This window comes from Mustelus asterias, chromosome 8, assembly GCF_964213995.1.
Source record: "Mustelus asterias chromosome 8, sMusAst1.hap1.1, whole genome shotgun sequence".
In the NCBI taxonomy this organism is placed as follows: Eukaryota; Metazoa; Chordata; class Chondrichthyes; order Carcharhiniformes; family Triakidae; genus Mustelus; species Mustelus asterias.
In genome coordinates, this window is record NC_135808.1 from 86,544,339 (window position 1) to 86,565,761 (window position 21,423).

Below are 21,423 nucleotides of genomic sequence, written 5' to 3' on the forward strand. Positions count from 1 at the left end.
GACGTGCTGGTTAGGTGCATTGACCCGAACAGGTGCCTGAGTGTGGCGACTGGAGGAATTTCACAGTAATTTCATTGCAGTGTTAATGTAAGCCTTACTTGTGGCTAATAAATACTTTAAAAATATCAGAGGGCTGTATCAAAGGGCCCCGCCAAAGCGGTCCAGGCACTTGAACAGCATTTTGAGGAACCCTATGCACCGCTCCACTATTGAACGGGTGGCAATGTGAGCCTCATTATATCAGCTCTCCGCTTCTGTCTCAGGCCTTCGCACAGGCGTCATCAGCCAAGTCCAAAGCGGATACTCCATGTCCCCCATGAGCCATCCCTGCACTCTGGGCCCCTCCTCAAAGACCTCCAGGATATCTGAACTCCTCAATATGAAAATGTCATGCACGCTGCCAGGGTGTCTGGTGCAGATGTGGATGATGTTCAGCTGATGGTCACACACCAATTGCACATTTATTGAATGGAGGCCCTTTCTGTACATGAGTCTTCCTGGATTCTTGACCAGGGCCTTGAGGGCAACGTGGGTGCGTCCAGTTCTGGTCGCCACACTACCAGAAGGACGTGGAGGCTTTGGAGAGAGTACAGAGGAGGTTTACCAGGATGTTGCCTGGTATGGAGGGGCTTGGTTATGAAGAGAGATTGGGGAAACTGGGGTTGTTCTCCTTGGAAAGACGGAGGATGAGGGGAGACTTAATAGAGGTGTATAAAATTATGAAAGGCATAGATAGGGTGAACGGTGGGAAGCTTTTCCCCGGGTCGGTGGTGACGTTCACGAGGGATCATAGGTTCAAGGTGAAGGGGGGGAGGTTTAACACAGATATCAGAAGGACATATTTCACACAGAGGGTCGTGGGGGCCTGGAATGTGTTGCCGGGCAAGGTGGTGGAGGCGGACACACTGGGAACGTTTAAGACTTATCTAGACAGCTATATGAACGGAGTGGGAATGGAGGGATACAAAAGAGTGGTCTAGTTTGGACCAGGGAGTGGCGCGGGCTAATTGTTCCTGGTTTCTCGTTTCAAGGCTTCATTCTATGATCATCTTGCTGGTGCCAGTACAGAGTGAGACTGCGGATAGTTGGGAACCTGTCTCGGGGGCAGGGAATTCATATGGTGTTCGTGGAAGTGGAAATGACTAGGGTTGGGAAGCATTTTCCGATCGGGGCCATTGTGATCTCCTGGACTCGTTTCGATCGCCTCAGGGGGTCGGAGAGGAATTTCCCAGATTTTTTTTCCCCATATTGGCCCTGGGGTTTTTCACTCTGGGTTTTCGCCTCTCCCTGGAGATCACATGGTCTGGAATGGGGGGGTGGGGGTGAGTTAGTAGGTTGTAATGAACAAAGCATCGTAGCTGTGAGGGACAGCTCGGTGGATAGGATATTGGTATGTAGATAGGCTGGAAAATTGGGCAGGGATCCTGGATTCAGGATTCAATCCTGGACCGGGGAGCGGCGCGGGCTTGGAGGGCCGAAGGGCCTGTTCCTGTGCTGTATTGTTCTTTGTTCTTTGTTTGTTATAGCCCCCTACACATTTGGCATCCCCGTGATGGCCACAAATCCTGCAGCCTGGGCTTCCTGCTGGGCCTGGTCCAGGTCAAATGTAATATACTGGACAGCCAGGGCACACAGGACATCCGTGACCTTCTTGACACACTTATGGATGGATGGTTGGAAAATACCACTGGCGGTCTGAAAGAACTCGGTGGCATAAAAGTTAAAGGCGGCTGTCACTTTCACAGCCACCGGGAGTGGGTGCCCCCCCGGTGCCAGGTCCTGCAACAACTGGCACAGGTGTCGCACTGTCTCCTTTCGGAGCCAAAGCCATTGGCAGGACGTGATATCCGACAGTTGCTCGAAGGACGCTCGCATGCGGAATTGCCGGAGTCTCCGCTCCCTCCTCTCCTGCCAACAACAGTCCCTCCCACACACTTGCAGGCCCCCCCTACCCAAAATGCAACATGTCTGCCACGAAACAACTCCCTCTAAGCAGCACGGAGCTGTTTGAACACAGAGACTTGCCACCTAACTCACCCTCACTGATTAGGCGCCAGGATCCGACTTTTATAGGGGAGATGTTTTCCAGACCAATCTGGCTGCAGCAAACGAGGTTGTAAAGGCAGGTGAGCTGGGACGATTGGGCATGGAACTCGCTAATGACATTATGATGAATGCAAAAACATGTAAATAGACATCTCGCCCATTTTGGGCGGGTTCCCGATCGTGCTGGTTTTTTTATTGTAAAATGGGAATGGGTGCGAAAATGAGCGCCATTCCCACTCGCCGCTTTATACCCGATTTAACGACATTTTCCCATTGCAAAACGGGCACAACGAGGTCGTAGAATTCTGCCCATGGTCTAAAAATATTGAAGTCAAGAAAACTAAGAGCCATATTTTTATTGTGAAATAAAAGGCTAAAAATTATGCTGTATTTTACAATTTAAATGATTATTTTAATGGACAACATTGTGTTCTAAAATAATCAACGCAAGTTGTCCAAGCTAAACCAGTTTTAGACAATGTTTTTAGCTTGTGGAACAGGTTTATGTTACAACCATTACTGGTTCTAAAAAAACTGAGATGATAAATGATTCTGAATGTGCTATCAGGAGCAATGTTTTAATCATTAGCTGAAAAGTTGCATAAAATTGAGACGACCTTAAATTAAAGTTTGTTTTAAAGATGATTTTATTGGCAAAGTTATAATTAAGAAATGTGATAATTCAGAGTTAGATCTATCTGAACTGATCTTTTTTCATTTGATTTCTAAATTTAGTATATGCATTTATTATATATGCAAATTATTCATTTTACCAGAGCATTTGGCTTAGAAATGCCATGCATCTTGCAGCTTCCAAAAATGTTTATTTTTAAAAGGCTGTTTGGATAAAACAGGATGCTGGCCCCTGTACTAATCTCCCTACAAAAGCTTTAAACTCTCTTCCATTCTTACAGGTGAATCAGTGATTTACTTGTACTACTTTCAATTTAGTGTACTGATCATGATGCGGTCTCTTCAGTGTTTGCGAGACCAAATCAGATTGGGTAACTGATTTGTGGAACACTTCCATTCAGTCTGCAAGCATGACCCCAGGTCTCTGGTCACCTGTTAATTTAGTTCTCTGCTCCATTCCCACTGGGTTCAAGTCCATGACCTTTCACCAGAATATGAACCTTCAACAGCTTGACCTGTGAGTATTTCCAGCATTTTCTGCTTTTATGTTAGGATTAAGGTCTGGAGAGCTAATCTGGAGAAGAATCCAGTTAATAGACAGAGTTATCAATTACCTAGGTAGGACCAAAAAAGAGATTCTCTAAGGGAATATGAGCAGCTCGGGGCTAAATTAAAAAGCAGTGGTAATCCCTGGGCTACTACCTGAGCCACAAAAAAATTAGCGTAAGGTAAATAAGATCACAGAGTTGGGTGTGCGGTTGAAAGATCGGTGTGAGAAAAATGGGTTTCAACCCATGGGGCACTGGAAACACTACTGGGGAAGGGGATGCTGTTCCATTTGGACAGACTTCACTTAAATTGCACTTGGACCAGCTTCCTGCCGAATTGAATAGGGAAGATTTACAAAGTTAAAAAGGCAATAGCGCAAGGTAGTAATACCAGTAATGATTATCCCTAAAAAGAGGGCAAGGTAGTAATACCAGTAATGATTACCCCTAAAAAGAGGGCAAGGTAGTAATACCAGTGATGATTACCAGAATGTGACAGGAAGAAAAACGGTAAAACAAAAGGCTGTTTATCTAAATGCATGAAGGATTCATAATAAGATAGAAGAATTGATAGCAAAGAAATAAATGAGCATGATATCAGCCATTACGGGGACATTTTTGTAAGGTAACCAAAGCTGGAAACGGAATATTCATTAGTATTTGACATTTCAAAATAGGAAAAAATGAAAAGGAGATGGGGTAGCTCTGTTAATAAATGGCGCAATCGGTACAGTATTGATAAATTATCTTGGCTCCAAAGATTAAGAGGAGAATCACTTGGGTGGAGGTAAGAAATAGCAAGGGAAAGCAATCACTGGGATGGAGGAGTTCATAGGACCCATAACACTATCTGCATTGTAGTACAATCAAGACATAATATAAGAAAGGTACTGAAATAATTGTGGCTGATTTTAATCTTCATATAGATTGGACAAATCAAATTGGCAAAGGTAGTCTTGAAGATGAGTTTATAGTTCATTCAAGCAGCAAGGGTGAGTGTCCATCCCATCCTGGCATCACTCCCTGAAACCCTGCAGCCTTCCAGCCTCCAACCCCTCTGGCACACCCCTTGACAAACCTCTGCCTGCCAAAGCACAGTCCCGACATACACCACCTAATAATTTCCACCTCTGACACCCTGTGTTCTTCCAGCCATCAGGCTTTCAATCCCCCCCTGCCGCTATCAGAGAAGATGGCCATTATTGCAGGGAGCGGGCAAAGACCGGAGATGGGGTCCCCGAGCTGCGTATCCTCAGCACGTTTGAGGATCGTGTGATGGAGCTGTCAAGGGAATCTGGCAATAGATTTGCGACCGACAGCCAAATCAGAATGTGCCACAGAAGTGAGGAGCCAGTGGGACTTAATAGGATGGAGGGTTATAGGTAGCCCTAAAAGGTAGGGATATGTTCGGCACAACTTGTGGGGCCGAAGGGCCTGTTTTTGTCCTGTAGTTTTCTATGTTTCTAAAATCTTCTTCATATGACATATCTCAAGTAAGTTGCAATCTGCCCAGACACATGTCTCTCCCTTGCACTGAACCATGTGTCTTATTTGCAGGAGACAACCCTGATGAAGCCAGGCCCGGCCCCCTTGCTGCCCCGGCTGAGACCACCATCGTGCCTCAAAGAAAGTCTCCAATCACAACTCCGAGGAAAGCACCCAACAGTTGACACAGACATCACATACACCATTCAGCTGTGTAGATACTGTCACCTTGGTGGAACATGTTGGTGGTGAAGTTTCTGGGCACTTTCTGGTGAGCACCACGCAATCATGGACACATATCATGTGGACGAAGGAAAGTCCGAGGGCTCGGGCACACAGAGGTCACCTGGAGACAAGGAAACAGCTGGCCCCTAGCCAGGTACCGAGCCACAGTAATCAGTTCTCCAGAAGCTGCTGGAAATGCAAAAGTAGAGCCGGGGATTGCAGGAGGGCCTGTCAGCAACATTGTAGCAACTGCAAGGCTCTTTGGAGGAATCCCACAGCCTTCATTTGCAGGATGTGGTGCCGCCATTGTGTGGCACCCAGGCCAACACTGCAAGGATGGCGACCGTGGTGTAAAACCCGGGACGGGAAATGGTCGCCATGGAAGCTAGGGTCCAAGGCATGGCCCAGTCGCTCAGGACCATGGCTGAGAGCCCCGGTAGCTTGCTTCAGACACAGAGGGCCATGGCTGCGGGCTTCAGGAGCATGGCCCAGTCTCAGAGAGCATTCGCTGAGAGGCTCCAGAGCTTGACCCAGACTCAGAGGTCTATCAATGAAAAGATACAGAGCTTGGTCCAGACTCAGAGGACTATCGTTGAGGGCTTGCACACCATGGGGCAGACATCATTGGGGCTGGGAGTTGACCTCATAAGCAACCCCTAGGGGGTCGCTCAGTGACTAGGAGGAATGTGCACAACACAAGCCCCAAGCCAGCGGTGATCCCTGATCTGAGGACTAACACAAGCCCCCCCAATCTCCTGCACTCATGCAAGGCACCCACCCCACTCTGCACCATGGCAGTGGCTGCGACCTCCCAACCCCAAGTGGTTGGTACTCAAGTTGTACTTACCTCTTTGATCCCTTTGCTATTGTTGTGCTTAAACCACAGTAGTGATTTGCACTGGTGTGGCATCACACTGGAGAGATGGGAAGCAATCAAGAAGGGGGAATGATAGTGTGCCGACCTCGCTAATGATATTGAAATCCATTCAAATTCATGCTAATAACTTGATCTTGCCCAAAATTCTATTCTATAAAAGTGGTCGGGAAGATAGCAAACTGTTTGGCACCGGGCACAAACCAGATTTTTAGCATCTCACGCTATCTTCCCAGCTTGCCAAGTTGATCAACAGGTGTGACAAGGTGGTAAGATCATGTTTGTAATGTCTAAACATCACAAGAGCCAAATAATGGTTTAAAGTAATAGGATACAAATGTGACATTTGATGGGAAAATGTCAATACATGCCACTCTTCATTCAAATATCAAAACAATTCTACATAGTATCATTCTCCTCCATATAAAAAGGCTGGAGGTGTTTAGTTATGCACCATTGCATTTCGAATGGCACCCGCAGGACAGCGAAGATCTCGAAAGGAAATGAAAAACTGCAACAATAACAACAAGAAAAAGACATAAACATATCATCCCTAAAACTTTGAAAGTCTACTGAGGTGGCCGGTGGTAGGTGCCTTAAAGTGACACTGAAAACGAAACTGCACAGCCTCAGGGTGAGGAGCACGACTCAATTTCCCAGGGAAGATACAAAAATCTGAGATCACATCACATATCAACTGACACAAGATACAGCTTCCTCCCTGCTGCCTTTTGAAAGGCAGTAAGAAGTCTTACAACACCAGGTTAAAGTCCAACAGGTTTATTTGAAAGGCCGTTTGAAAGGACCCACTATATATTAAGTTGATCTTTCGCTACACCCTAGCTATGACTATAACGCTGTATTCTGCACTCTCTTCTTTTCCTTTTCCCCTATGTACTCTATGAACGGCATGCTTTGTTTGTGTGGCGCACAAGAAACAATACTTTTCACTGTATCCCAGTATGACAATAATAAATCAAATCAAAAACAAAAGGAAAGTCCGGCCTACGACAACTGAAAAAAAAGGGGCAGGCCTCGTACAACTGCAATGTGGATCTGGGAGCAAACAATATCTCCTGAGCAGGCTGGGGTGAGACTGACTTCCACCACCTGGGACGGGAGATTGGAGGAAATACTCCTCATTTACCACAGTGTTGGTAAAATGCTCCATAAACTTAGCAAACTCACGTCAATGAGGGGCTGCCCTTCTTCATTATGGCTTTCAGGCGATTCCAACAGGATGCTGAATAAACGGGTCGGATCTATAATCCCAACCGCTCGACGGCTCTGCCTCCAAGCCGCTTGCTGGGTTCCTAAGCGACCGCGTCGTTGCCATGCGCGGGGCCGCTGCCGTCACCACAGTTACAAAGCCCCGCCCCGCTTCCCCCTCTCCCCAACTCCCATCTCGCAAGAAACTCGGATTTGATTGGCCGCTGTTCGAAGGAGAGCCACTTTTGAGCCCGTAGCAGGCATTTTGCAAAAATACTCTAGACGCCAGGTAAACGAAAGCCGTTTTCCAAAAGTCACCAGGAATCGACGGCGGGCGGTCGATCGGTGTCACTTTACGGGTGCAGGAGGCTGGTTGTTATCGGGGACCAATCAACGAGCTCGTTAGGTGGCGGGGTGAGGTGGGGCAGGGCAGAGAGGAGGGGGAGGGGCTGGCGAGTACATCCGGGTCAAGTTATGACCTCAATCCGCGACCCGAGATTAGAAAATGGCGGAGGTAAGGCGGACCCGTCACTGAGACTTATCTATTCACAAAAAAAATAAAAAAGTTAATTTTCAAATCTTAATTTTAATACTTGATTCCAAACTTTATCTTATGTCATATCGGAATGCAAATCAGTGTCTTTTTAAAAAAGGAAATGCAATTTTAAAGAGGAAACATTCAAGTGATAAACTTTTTCTGCGTTTTTCCCTTTGACTTAAAATTATTAAGTTGTGGAAATATTATTGGGCGCTGTGCCGGAGCCTGGCTTCGCGGCGCGCTTTTTTCCCCCTGTGTTGAAGTTCCCTCCATATCCGCTAGGCCTTATTTGGGTATTTTTTTCCCTCCTAGAATTTACCTCTTTTTTTTACAGAAAAAGAACTGTTTTTCATCAAACAATTTCCGACCCCAACAAAACTTGCAGCATTTACCACATTTATTTTTAAATTTCAGTCGCTATTCCTAAGCTTTAAGTCTGATGAGAAATTACGCCAGCTTCATATAAAAACAAACTTTTTCAGCACCCCCATTCCCAATCGTGATATCGCAGTCAGGCGTCTCAACTTTTTCCTTTGTATATTTATCATTGCTTCGAAACTTTTTTTGGGGGGCGGGGGGATGGTGGTGTTGGTTTGTAAATGCGTTTAAAGTATTTGCCTTAACCTGCACGTAGGTTTTCCGTGGTTTTCGTAATTTATAAAACGCCATTGTCTTGATGTAGGAAATTGCTTTTGTTTTTGAAATGTTTTCAGTAGTGAATTTATTTTGAATCTTTAAGGTTTTCTGTTTTAAATTACAGCCTTCCGTTGGAAGCTCGAGCCCAGGTACAGTAAATGCAAACTTTCTTTAAGGTCGGTATTTACATTAAAGCTTTTAGTTATATTGCAGTGAGTTGTGGGGGGAGAAAAGTAGTGTTGCAAATTGCAAAATCTTTAAGCACATGACTTTATGGTAGATTCTACGTAAAGCTAAAAACACATTTTCAAAAGCAGGGATTTGTTTTACTTTTAGCATTCGCTCTGGTGAATTCGCTGCATATTTATTCTGTACTTGTTCTGACCGTTGTGTAATTATGGCTTAGAGTCAAATCAATATTGCAATGCTAAAATCAAATTGAAATTGTATTAAATATTCAGGGAACCTATTCTCGTGTTAAAGGTGGCATGTAACTATGCTGAGAAGTTATATATTGTGCTTCCCTCTCCCCCCCCCACACCACCCCTCCAAAAATGCCTTCTGAAGGGGGTTCAGCAGGCTCAGAGGACCATGATTTTGATCCATCTGCTGATATGCTTGTGCATGATTTTGATGATGAACGGACACTTGAGGAGGAGGAAATGATGGAAGGTGACAACAATTTCAGCTCTGAAATTGAGGATCTTGAAAGGGTAAGTGAAAACTAATATACTTTTTTCTAAAATTATGGACTTTGCTACTAAATTCTCTAAATTTGTAAGAATGCAGATTTGATGGATAGATTGATTGATCTCTTGCCATTTTGTAATTCTCTTAATCTTGCATGTATGATGAATGGAAAAACATTTTTTATCCTAAATCCTTTGGCGATATGCTCGTTGTTCACCTGCCATAGCATGCAACCATATGGTGTGAGACCTATCCATATTTCCTGCTCGCAATTTGTTTCCGAATTTAAAAGCCTGTAATTTTAACCATTTCTTATTTGCTTTATGTTGCATTGAATGGTTTGATCTTTGGCAGACTTTCCAGTTGATATCAGCTAAATTTAAACGTTTACTAGAGAATTATGGTTTTACTTGATCTGTTTTAACTATTATGGTTGGCATTGTCATTTATTCTCATGAAAATAACCGTTTTCTCTTGTACTGTGCACATCAGTGGATTCAGCAAAATTATTCCATTGCTTTTAATGTGGGTAGAAAAATCACTTTCATAAATAACTTTATTCTAATTGGGTACTTTTAACAAAGGCAGTCCTAAATATTTGTGATAATACTTATTGAAAAGCATAAAGTTGTCATAAATTAGAAGTTGTAGCGCTACAAAGAGTTTGGGGAAAAGGTCATGATTGGAGTTTTTCTAGAAAATGTTTAGTTTTCTTTTGGATATTATATTATCAGAAACTTATGAAAATTTTTCAAAATATTGAATCAAATTAATATTTCTTCCACATTTAAAATCTGTTTACGAACTGCATTAAATTGTTTGATCCAAATGAAGATTACATGTTATAAAGTGAAAAAGTGATGTGTAATGGTCAAATTGTCACTATATTAACTAGACTTTGGAAATATGTAATGCAATGATAAACACACACATAATGTAGTTGAGGTATTCAAGCCTTTCACTGCATGCTGTAAATTACTCTATGGTGTTGATTCCTTGATGTTGATCTGTTTTCACATCTGGTTGTTGATGCTTATGCGAGCTGTACTTATTGGTTAGCATCCCTGATGTATGATCTTATAAAGTTTGTGATGTTGTAACATTCATGCAGGGAATATATTCATTGGTTTACAAACGGATCCATATCTTAATCTATGGATTAGATTCTAAAGAAATGAGTTAACAGGCTCATGTGTTCCGCAACATAGAATGCTGTAGAAGTTATTATTCGTTTACAGGATGTGGGCATCGCTAGTCAGGCCAGCATTTATTGCCAATCCCTGGATGTCCTTCAGAAGGTGGTACTGAACTACCTTCTTGAGCCACCACAGTCCCTGACATGAGCTGCACCCTCTGGAAGGGAATTCCAGCGATAGTGAAGGAATGGCAATATAGTGCGAGAATGGACCGTTCAACCAGGACATTTCATTTTAACCATTGTCCTCCGCAAGAGCAGTTGCCTTAATCCCATGTGTCCGCCTTTTCCTATATCCATATATCTCTTTTCTTGTTGATCCGTTTTCAATTTTGATCACTACTTTAAGGTGCCAGAGGAACAGCAGTTTGGAATAAAGATGTGATCTTGTCCTTTAGCTGCCACACTATAGTTAATCAAGTAAAAGGCTTGTGTTGAAGTATAATGTTACGAAAAACAGACATTTTGTGCATCGCAAGGCCTTGTAATCAGCAATAAGGTGATCAGTTTTAGTGATGTTGATTAAGGGATAAATGTTGGTCAGCACATCAGGACAACTCCGCTGCTCTCCTTTTAAATGAGATCTCATTTACATCCATCTGGAGCCTTGATTTAACTTCTCGTCTGAAAGATAGCAACTCCAACAATGTCAAGCTCCTTTTTTGTACTACACTGCAGTGGAACTTTTGAGCCCATTCCTTATTAAGTCAGCGAGAATGCTACCAACTGAGCCACAGCTGTTACCAGTTTCAATTTGCAGTTTATTAATACATATCTCAGAAAATTTTTGATTGCATTTGATTAGGGTGAAGTATTTGCTTGAGGCCTCAGCTGTTTACTCCTAGCATGTTTTTTGCGACTTATTGCCGGATATACTCCTGACAAATTAAGTTCTTTGACTAAAGCGTTCTCAGTTTTGATCCACTAATCTATTTCCATAGGCAACAGAGTGCAGAGTTAATGTAAGAATCCACTAGCACAACCACATTCTGGCCCATCTCTTCATGGATCGATCTAGTACTGCTTGGTAGTTCTAGCACATGCATCCAGGAATCTGCTTTTTATCTGATAGATTTACAAAGTGAATATACCGTAACATAGTCCAGAGAGGAGGTGATCTAGCCTGTTTGATAGCGATTGCTGTTGATTCAAGGATTCCAACTTGCAAGTTTCCGCCATGGGTCACCAATTCTCGGTCCACAGATGTTGGGTACAAGTGACGGGATGTCTAACGAGGTGGTGGGATATGGAGCTTAGGATTTGCTACCCCTCTGCTGCTGTTTTGCCTCATCATTAAGATGTGACTCTGTGATGCAGTTTGTTGTCATTTTGGATGATTTGGTAACGGGCTTCTCCCAATCATTTTAATTCTGCAGCGCGTCAGAGTGTCCTTGAGGCATTTAATTCTTTCTCTGTGGAATGTTAGCCATTTGAGCCTTGAGAAAGAGGACCCAGCAGGGGGAATGCTTTTTGACCACCCAGACACTGTCTAGTCTGTTTAAGTTGATCTTGCAGAGTTTTGCCTGAATGCTGTGGAGCTGACTTCAAGAAGGGCGCTAATGTTTGTTCAATGATGCTCCCGTTGAAACTAGGATGTGGTAGAGGCATTGCTAATGGAATTTCTCTAGTACCTGTGTTGTAGGTACATAGTCTGGGTCTCGTTGCAGTACAGGAGTACAATGACAACAGCTGCTTTGCACACATTTGTTAACTTGCAGAAGTCTTTGTTGTCAAACATACAGGCATAGTTTTTGCTATACCTTCCCAGCCACCTCTCAAAGGTCACCATTACCATCGTTGCTGGTAGATGGAATTAAGAGATGTGATTGCATGAAACATTAGAGATCGTTTTGCAGGTAGGAGGAGAGGGAATAAGGGGAGCAGTGTTCATCAGGCACTATGATTCGGCAACTTTTACTGTGTATACATCTGTATTTAGAATCATAGAAATAAACTTGAAATTTGCTGCGTATACCAAATTAGGGTAAATTGTTTTGAGCTGTGAAGACTGAAAATTAAGTAGAGACAAGGAAGATAGATAAGTGGCAGGCGGTGTAATTTAGATAAATGAAAGGTTAATGGTCATAATGATATGATTTTCAAATGGGGTGGCAAAGCAATAAAAATGAATGCAGGTACATAGGTCATCAAAAATAGCAGTACAAGTAGATCAGGTTAAAATAGAAAATAAACTGATCCTTGATTTTGTAACTATTAGCAAAGAACATTAAAGCAAGTAGAAGTAATGTTCGATTTGTTTAACATCTTCAATTTTGGGCATTACATTATTTGAAACATTTCATTCAGCTTTCTATGTTTGATTCATCAGATGTTATTCGGCTGTAAAATTACAGTTATGAAGAGAGATTGAAAAATTGGGTTTTTTTCCACATAAGCTGAGAAGGATGAGAGTGACCTGATAGAAATCTTCAGGGTTGTGATCAGATAAATAGTGGCAGATTATTTCAGTTTGTCAACATAATACAATTTAAGGTGCAAAGAACAATACAGCACAGGAACAGGCCCTTCGGCCCTCCAAGCCTGCGTCGCTCATGTGCCTAACTAGACCATTCGTTTGTATCCCTCTACTCCCAGTCTGTTCATGTGGCTATCTAGATAAGTCTTAAACAATCCCAGCGTGTCCGCCTCAATCACCTTGCTTGGGAGTGTATTCCAGGCACCCACCACCCTCTGTGTAAAATACATCCCCCTGACATTTGTGTTGAACCTTGCCCCCCTCACCTTGAACCTGTGACCCCTTGTGTTCGTCACCTCCAACCTGGGAAAAAGCTTCCCACTGTTCACCCTATCTATACCCTTCATAATTTTATACACCTCGATGAGGTCGCCCCTCATCCTCCGTCTTTCCAGGGAGAACATCCCCAGTTTACCCATCTCCCCTCATAGCTAAGACCCTCCATACCAGGCAACATCCTGGTAAACCTTTTCTGTACTCTCTCCAAAGCCTCCACGTCCTTCTGGTAGTGTGGCGACCAGAACTGGACGCAGTATTCCAAATGTGGCCTAACCAACGTTCTAAATAGCCGCAACATCATATGCCAACTTTTATATTCTATGCCCCGTCCAATAAAGGCAAGCATGCCATATGCCTTCTTGACCACCCTCTCCACCTGTGCTGCCACCTTTAAGGATCTGTGGACTTGTACTCCCAGGTCCCTCTGTGTGTCTATACTCCTGCCATTTATTGTATAGCTCCCCCTTACATTAGATCTACCAAAATGCATCACTTCGCATTTATCTGGATTAAATTCCATCTGCCATTTCTCCGCCCAATGTTCCAGCCTATCTATATCCTGCTGTATTCTCTGACAATGTTCATCACTCTCCGCAACCCCAGCAATCTTAAGGTAAGCTTAAGAAGTAAAAGTAAAGTTTAGAATATAGTATTCCCTGTCACATATTGTCGTTGAAGGCAAATCCGTGAGTCCTTTTTAAATGGGAATAAATGTCAAAGGAAATTACTTGTCAAAGAGGTATATAAAAAGAATGAGAATCTCACGCAAAGATTGACCTATTTGACCTGTGGTGTAAAACACAATGAATTATATGTTCTGTATGTTAACGTAAGATTCTACCCAAGAAATAGTTTTGATCTTATTTTTAGACTGGAAGCCCATTAGAATGCTTTTTGACCTTTCAAAGGACAATTTTAGACCTGTTGTTTTATGAATATGCAATTTCACTCCCACCATCAGCCCCTCTGCCCTCCATCTTTGTAACGTTTCAAAATCCTATATTTTGTCACATTACTTTAAGGACCCTTGTACCCTGTTTCAAGACAGAAATCTCATAAGCATAGCTGACTCATCACTTATGAGATGGTGACTTCCGGGGGGGGGGGAGGGATGGGAAGAGACTTGCAGAGGATAGTGTTCCTATGCAACTGCTGATAGATTCTGTACTAACAGGGGCTATGAATTGTCCTCTGACAAACCCAGATGGAAGTTATCCTTATCTGGACATGGGATGAACATCCTTTCCATGTTGGCAATATACAAACATGGCCAAGCAAAGCAGTTGCAACTTTGCCAATGAATAGGCTCAGTCATCATGCAGATGGGAAGAAACTTCCCAACCTGGCAGAGGTGCATGCTGCTAGCCAAAGGACCCGACTTATAATCCTTGGGTTGCACAGCTAGGATCATAGGTTCATCCCTAACCATAAATGGACACATGCAGCTGTAACCTTTGAAAGAGGCAGCACACAAACACCATCTCAGGCAATTTGACTGGCAACAAATTCCAGCCTGATGGCTTTTGCATTCTGAATTCCAAAAGCCACTAGAACACCTGCATTTTTTTCATCAAGCAATGTATCATATATTGGGTTGGGAAAGAATGAGCATCATTGGTTAGCCTTTTGTCAGGTACTGGTCATATACTTAAAATCCCTAGCTACTCCAAGATATCCCTTGTGTGAATTACATGATATGCATTAACTTTAATTTCTGATGATCCACATGGAACGATATGGCTTATTTTAATAGGATCAGTGCATGAGTGATGCCTGTGCCACAGAAATGGCCTTATTACACTTAAAGTTAGTTATCTTTCATGGTTCTCTGATTTGGGTTCCTTGAAGTTGTGTGACATTGGTGCATGGACTGAAGATTTTCATGCTTAACTTGTGAATAAGCTTATTCTAGCTTCCTAGAGAAGTCATTGAGAGCATATCAATATTTCTACACCTTTCCAATTTTCTGTAAAAGAGTAGATGAAGTGCTGCGTAATCTAGTCCATGAAAAGCCTGATGTCGTCAGCCTGTGGGTCTATGATGTCGCCTGACCTCTGAGTGGACATGGTGCTATCTCCACAGCAGTTGAGGGAAAACTTCAGCTTTCCTCTTTTGGTCATCTTGGCACAGGTTTAGCCAAGTTTTTTCCTTGGCGACAGCATTAGCACACTCTGGCCTACCTGCTGGAGTGTTTAGCATTGTAATTGAACCAGGTTTTCTGATGGGTCTATGCAAATTCTGTATATTTTCTTAATTGCAGCACATTCTGCATTGCATTCCCGCCCTTGTCTGTGACTTAATTGGTGTTAATGGACCACTCTCAGTCTGTGTACCAATTCAAGTGGTCAGAGTCCTGTTGAATCTTGTCAACCCCTTCCTAATTATACTACAGTAGTTTGCTAATATCCTTTGTGGACATGCGATATGCTATTATACTCCTCTACCAGTTTGTTTAAATGCTGATAAACAAACCAAAACTGTATTTCTGCACTTTAACAAAGGATGCCTATATACATATTCTATACACAGCGTTCATTCTAAGATGCATAATCAATGATAGTCACCAATTCATTTTTTGATTCCTGATCTCTGTTCACACTCTTTCTCCAATTTTCTTTTTTAAATTCATTCACCAGATGCGGATGTTGCTGACATGGCCAACATTTCTCAAGGGAAAATAGGGATAGATAGTAAAGTGGCAAGCCATCTTCCTGAAGAGTTGTAGTTTGTGTGATTTTGTTCACTCCCAGTGCAATGAGATGGAGTTTCAAGATTTTGGCACAGTGATGTGTGTGACTTGGTGGGAACATGCAGGTGGTGGTGTTCCCATGCTTCTGTTAGCCTTACTCCTCTAGACAGTAGAGGTTATAGGTTTGAAAAATGTTGTTCGAGAAGCTTTGACAATTTGCTGCATTTCATCTTGTAGATGGTGTATTCTGCAACCACTGCGCCAGCAGTGAAGGGAATAAATGTTTATGGTGGTGGATCATGCCATCCTTTGTGGTAGATATGACTTCAGACAGTGAAGAGTTTCCCTCTAATTCTCGTTGACTTCAATTTTACCAGGGCTGTACTCTGTTAAATGCTGTTTCGATGTGAAGGGCAAGAACTGTAGTCTCACCTGTCTATAGCATGCTGTGTTCTGCTGGTTGGCATTGTGCAGTTCCTATGTTGTCGCTTTAGATACAGTTCTGATGAATGGTCAGCAATTTGAAACATGCTTCTCTCTCAAATGCTCCCAGACCTGCTGAATGTTTGTAGCGTTTTCTGTTTTTTACAGCTGCTGCTGCTCCTGCTCCTCTTCTACAACCAGGATTGATCCTTTGGCTTGATGGTAAAAATAGTGGGGATATGGTGGGCCACATGGTTACAGATTCTCATTGCCTAAATTATGTTCTGCACTCCTGCTACCCTCATTACTTCTTCCAAATAGTATTTAACATGCAGGAGCACTGAACCATTAGCTAAGGGATGGAAGTAGGTTCTAATCTGCATTTTGCCTTGCCCATGTTTGATCCAATGCTGTGAAACTGATCCAAAGTTAATTTCGAGGATGCCAATTGCTTGACCGGATATAACTGTACCACTGTGGCTGGCGATAGAAAAGGTTTGGGTATTGGTTGAAAGGTGATTGCATGTTTCTATGCCAGGATATTGTCATCAGGTCCCCAATGAGGAGGACTTTGTTTGCATGGTCGATTGAGCTGGATGTACCTTTCTTGTGATAAGTGCTGCGGTTGATGCCAGGTTGTTCGACTAGTTTTATTCTCATTTACCTTTCATAACAGCTTGATATAACTGAGTGGCTTGTTGAGGTGGGGCTGGGGATTGCAAAGAAGCCAGATTTGGTAAGGGCAGCAGATTTCCTTCTACAAAGGACGTTAGTGAAATAGATGTTTTTAAATAACAGTTTGGTAGTTTCACAATTACTGACACTTTTTTATTCTAGACTTACTTGATTAGTAGCTTTAGGTTCCCCAGTTGCCATGGGATTTGATCTAAGTGTTATGATCTTTGACCAGACCCCCAAGTTGTTGGTGAGATCTGCTAAAGAACTTTGTTCGAAGTAAACAAAGTTCAAGACACTTCTTCAGAATAAAGCTATATAATTTCATGGGTTTTGAACAAACCAAAATAAACTTTACCACACTAGGTCAGTAGAAGCTAGATATTGTTTTATCTTTCTGACATTCACGGTTAATATGATTTGATTTATTATTGTCACACGTATTAACTTACAATGAAAAGTATTGTTTCTTGCACGCTATACAGACAAAGCATACAGTTCATAGAGAAGGAAACGAGAGAGTGTAGAATGTAGTGTTATAGTCATAGCTAGTGTAGAGAAAAATCAACTTAATGCGAGGTAGGTCCATTCAAAAGTCTGATAGAGATGCAATGTGAATTAACAGGCAAACTGTGGTGGAACACATCACATTGTGTAATAAATGGCAGATGTGTCTAATAATTTCTCAACAACCCACCCAAATGTCAGGAAATAGTGAGCCAATCTTACTGAAATCTATCCCTCTTGCTCATGAAGTATTCCAGTCTTACCCCTTTGGAAATCTAGCCTGGGAATTCTTTCTTGAAGTTGCTCCAACTCGGACGGTCTCCATGATGGCCGTGGGTTTTGGTTTCATCTCCCAAGATTCCTGAGTATGCACCGAATTACGAACTCACAAGCACAACTTCAGTTCTTGATTGCATCAAGCAGAACACGACTGCTCCAAAAGGGTAACTGCCTCAACAGTCTTCAGCATGGAGTGACCAACCTTCTGCATTCTTGGATCTTCAGGGATTTCCTGAACCCTCTTCACTTTGTTTGCTAGCTGCACATCTTTTCCTCCTTGAAGCTATTTTCTCTGTTCCTCTTTCTTTAGCTTGACTGACTTCTCTCTGCTGCCTGGAACCCTTGTCTTCAATGGCGCTCTCCTCCCAGTCACACATACATTTTTGTGCTGTTTTTCTTTATGCAAAGCATGTTGGGCCAAAAGAATTTAAAAATGCAGAGATGTGCATGCTCAGAAACAGTGAGATCTGTTGGGACGTGGAGTTGAGCAGTGGTTGGTAACTCCAAGATAAGTCTTGCTTTCATAAGTCTTCAGGCAATTGTTCCATGCCTCTAGTTCAGTAATATTACGATACTGCCATGCCTGTCATGGTTTATTGTGATCCTCTCGTTTGCCAAAACACAGGTCCTAACCACTTGTTGCATTGAACTCATGTTAATGTTCATTCTGAGAGTTCCATGGGTGCCAGATATCCTCCTTGGTCTCAAATGTGTCTAGAACATGAGAATCGATAGCACCAGGCATCTTAACCAAACCCAACATGATACTTAATTGATGTTTATGCATGCACTTTCCAGCAAGAGTTTTTTTATAGTGATCAGAAGCATTTTTCAAATACCAGTGCATTGGATGTTTGACTGTTGAATGCCCTTGATGTTACCTTATCACTCGCATGAAATGAACATAGCAATATGGCTAAGTTGTACCATTAGTTGACCGTAACATAAGTTAGGGTTTCTTATGTGTTTAATATTGTGCAAGTGTTTTATAAATGTGATGCAGAATTAATTCAGTGATTTTTAAAGTCCAGATCCTTTGCTTAGGAGAAAAAATGTTTTGTCATTATTAGTTCTCAATGAAATTTTAGTTACTCTAGTCCACAGACCACATTAAACTTTTTCATAGGGTTCTTTTGAAAGTTTGACTCTAGTTTGTTTGCTAATATGTATAAAATATCAAACTTTTAATACTGAAGAATACAAAAGCTGCACACTGATGATGTTGATTTACATGCATTTGGTCACATGTTAATGTATACTTCAGGTCATCTTTGGCTCCAGTAAACAGTTTCAAATTATCTTCCCAGTTAATGATCTTGCTCATCAAACACTGCATACTGGAAGAGATGGGAGCTGTACTGACCTGCATTTATACTAGTGGTGAATGTCTCAAGTTGCAACTGACCCAGATTGAGCTGTTTATCTTCACTGGGAATAAGTGATTTAATTGTTGTCATTTCATTAGCAAAATTAAATTGAACTGGAAAAGACTAAAAGTAGGGGGACAAGTCTATAACTTGGATTAGATCGTGAAGATTAAAGCAGATTAAATTCACTTGAACTAGTTTATTTTTTCACAGGATTTTGTGTAAGTATGAGAATTGAAATGAGTTGTGACTGTTTGAACTCTTGTGGAAGGTTGTGAATTCTAAAATTGCCAATAAAATTAAAGGAGTGCAACACAAGGCTGTAAGAATAAATATAGCTGAAATTTGGAAATAAACTACATGTCTAAAGATAACTTGAGACAATTTCAAAATCAAAACCTAAAGGTAAAATTCAAATTATGTCTAGGACTAAAACAACGGTGATTCTGAGCCCGTGGTTTTATACCTACTCTTTTTAATCAAACTATGTGCTGCACTTGCCAAGAATCATCTTGGGTGAGTTATATTAAACTGTTGCCGTTAAAATTTATTCTTGGGAGCTAAATTCTCTGACCAGGACGGCTGGAAAATATACATTTGAGCCAAAGAACAAACCAGTCTGCATAACACTGCATCCTGAGATTCTATGAACCATTAAATTATTCCGGTAAAACTAGTGATCATGCATTTCTGACTTGTAATTCATTTAAGGCTCATTAGTTCTGGATCACCATATTCCTTTGAACAACAGCAGAAGATAGTTTCTTGTTGGCCCCAAAATGGGGCAGCAGTGATAATTGGTAACCTTGCTGATTAATTCTTGATGAGAAAAGTAGAAATAAAATTACTGACTTATCCAGATAGGCAAGAAACACACTTGAATGAAATTTTCTCAGGCCATTGGAGGTGTGTTTGAAAGCATGAGTTCTGAAAATTGCAGAATCCCAAGTTGAGCTTACCCACTTCTGAATTTCTGGGGCAGACAGCAGCAGAGCCTGTGGGTCTGGTGGGAAACCAATTGAAGAACTAAAGGGCAAATAATTTTTACGTGGATTCCCTTGTTCCCAACCGTTCTGAAAGTTGCAAGCTGTTTTCTGCAACTCAGAAGGTTGGAGAAGGCATGCACACCTCAAAAGAATTTCTTGAATGAAACTGTCCAACTGGAAGACTTTGATCCGTTACATTGAAGAGCTCCAACCATAATCACATGAGAGCCTGGTGTTCCAAATAGTAGTATTTTTACTGTTCAACTCGCAATTGCCAATTTGTTGGAAGGTACCTGCTGTTGATCACTTTACCCACTTTCAGCTGCCCTTGCCTGCTCCACACCTTCACCGTGGCATCTGAGCAGCTTGTGTAGCTCCACCATCACCTCTAAGAATGAAGGCACAGTAAGTAGTCTCCCAACTCCAGGTTAAAGTCCAACAGGTTTATTTGGTAGCACGAGCTTTCGGAGCGTTGCCCCTTCACCAGGTGAGTGCAGGATTTGGTTCACAAACAGGGCATATATAGACACAAACTCAATTACAAGATAATGGTTGGAATGCGAGTCTTAACAGGTAATCAAGTCTTTACAGATGCAGACAATGTGAGTGGAGAGAGGGTTAAGCACAGGTTAAAGAGGTGTGAATTGTCTCCAGCCAGGACAGTTAGTGAGATTTTGTAAGTCGCGGAGGTTACAGATAGTGTGACATGAACCCAAGATCCCAGTTGAGGCCGTCCTCGTGTGCGGAACTTGGCTATCAGTTTCTGCTCAGCAATTCTGCATTGTTGTGTGTCGTGAAGGCCGCCTTGGAGAATGCTTACCCGAAGATCAGAGACTGAATGCCCGTGACTGCTGAAGTGTTCCCCGACAGGAAGGGAACACTCCTGCCTGGTGATTGTTGAGCGGTGTCCATTCATCCGTCGTCGTAGCATCTACATGGTCTCGCCAATGTACCATGCCTCGGGACATCCTTTTCTGCAACATATCAGGTAGACAATCACGATGCTCCACTTCTCCAGCTTCCACCCTAAACATGTTAAAGAAGCCATCCCCTGCGGACAAGCCCTCCATATACATAGGATCTGCTCAGATGAGGAGGATCGCAACAGACACCTTCAGACACTGAAAGACGCCCTCATAAGAACAGGATATGGCGCTCAACTCATTGATCGACAGTTCCGACGCGCCACAGTGAAAAACTGTACCAACCTCCTCAGAAAACAAACACGGGACATGGCGGACAGAGTACCCTTCGTCGTCCAGAGTGGAGAAGCTACGACATCTTTTCCGGAGCCTTCAACATGTCATTGATGAAGACTACCATCTCGCCAAGGCCATCCCCACACCCCCACTACTTGCCTTCAAACAACTGCGCAACCTCAAACAGACCATTTGTACGCAGCAAACTACCCAGCCTTCAGGAGAACAGTGACCACGACACCATACAACCCTGCCACAGCAACCTCTGCAAGACTTGCCAGATCATCTACACGGATGCCATCTCACGTGAGAACATCATCCGCCAGATACACAGTATATACTCTTGTGACTCAGCCAACACTGTCTACCTGATACGTTGCAGGAAAGGATGTCCCGGAGCATGGTATACTGGGAGACCATGCAGACCATCCACGACAACGGATGAATGGACACCGCTCGACAAT

General features: G+C 42.6%; 1 protein-coding gene across 6 annotated transcripts in view; it reads left to right on the forward strand.

Moving 5' to 3' along the window:
- Positions 1–7,451: 7,451 nt before the first annotated feature.
- Positions 7,452–21,423, forward strand: part of LOC144497327 (mesoderm induction early response protein 1-like) — a 43,474-nt gene continuing 29,502 nt past the window's right edge. For 5 of the 6 annotated variants that reach the window (XM_078218434.1, XM_078218438.1, XM_078218435.1 and 2 more), the window contains exons 1-3: positions 7,494–7,534; positions 8,319–8,343; positions 8,762–8,907. In XM_078218434.1, the coding sequence (XP_078074560.1) occupies positions 7,526–7,534; positions 8,319–8,343; positions 8,762–8,907 (180 nt within the window). In that variant the 5' untranslated portion in view covers positions 7,494–7,525. Of the gene's footprint in view, positions 7,535–8,318; positions 8,371–8,761; positions 8,908–21,423 lie in introns of all 6 variants that reach the window. The other variant, XM_078218437.1, reaches the window with a different exon arrangement.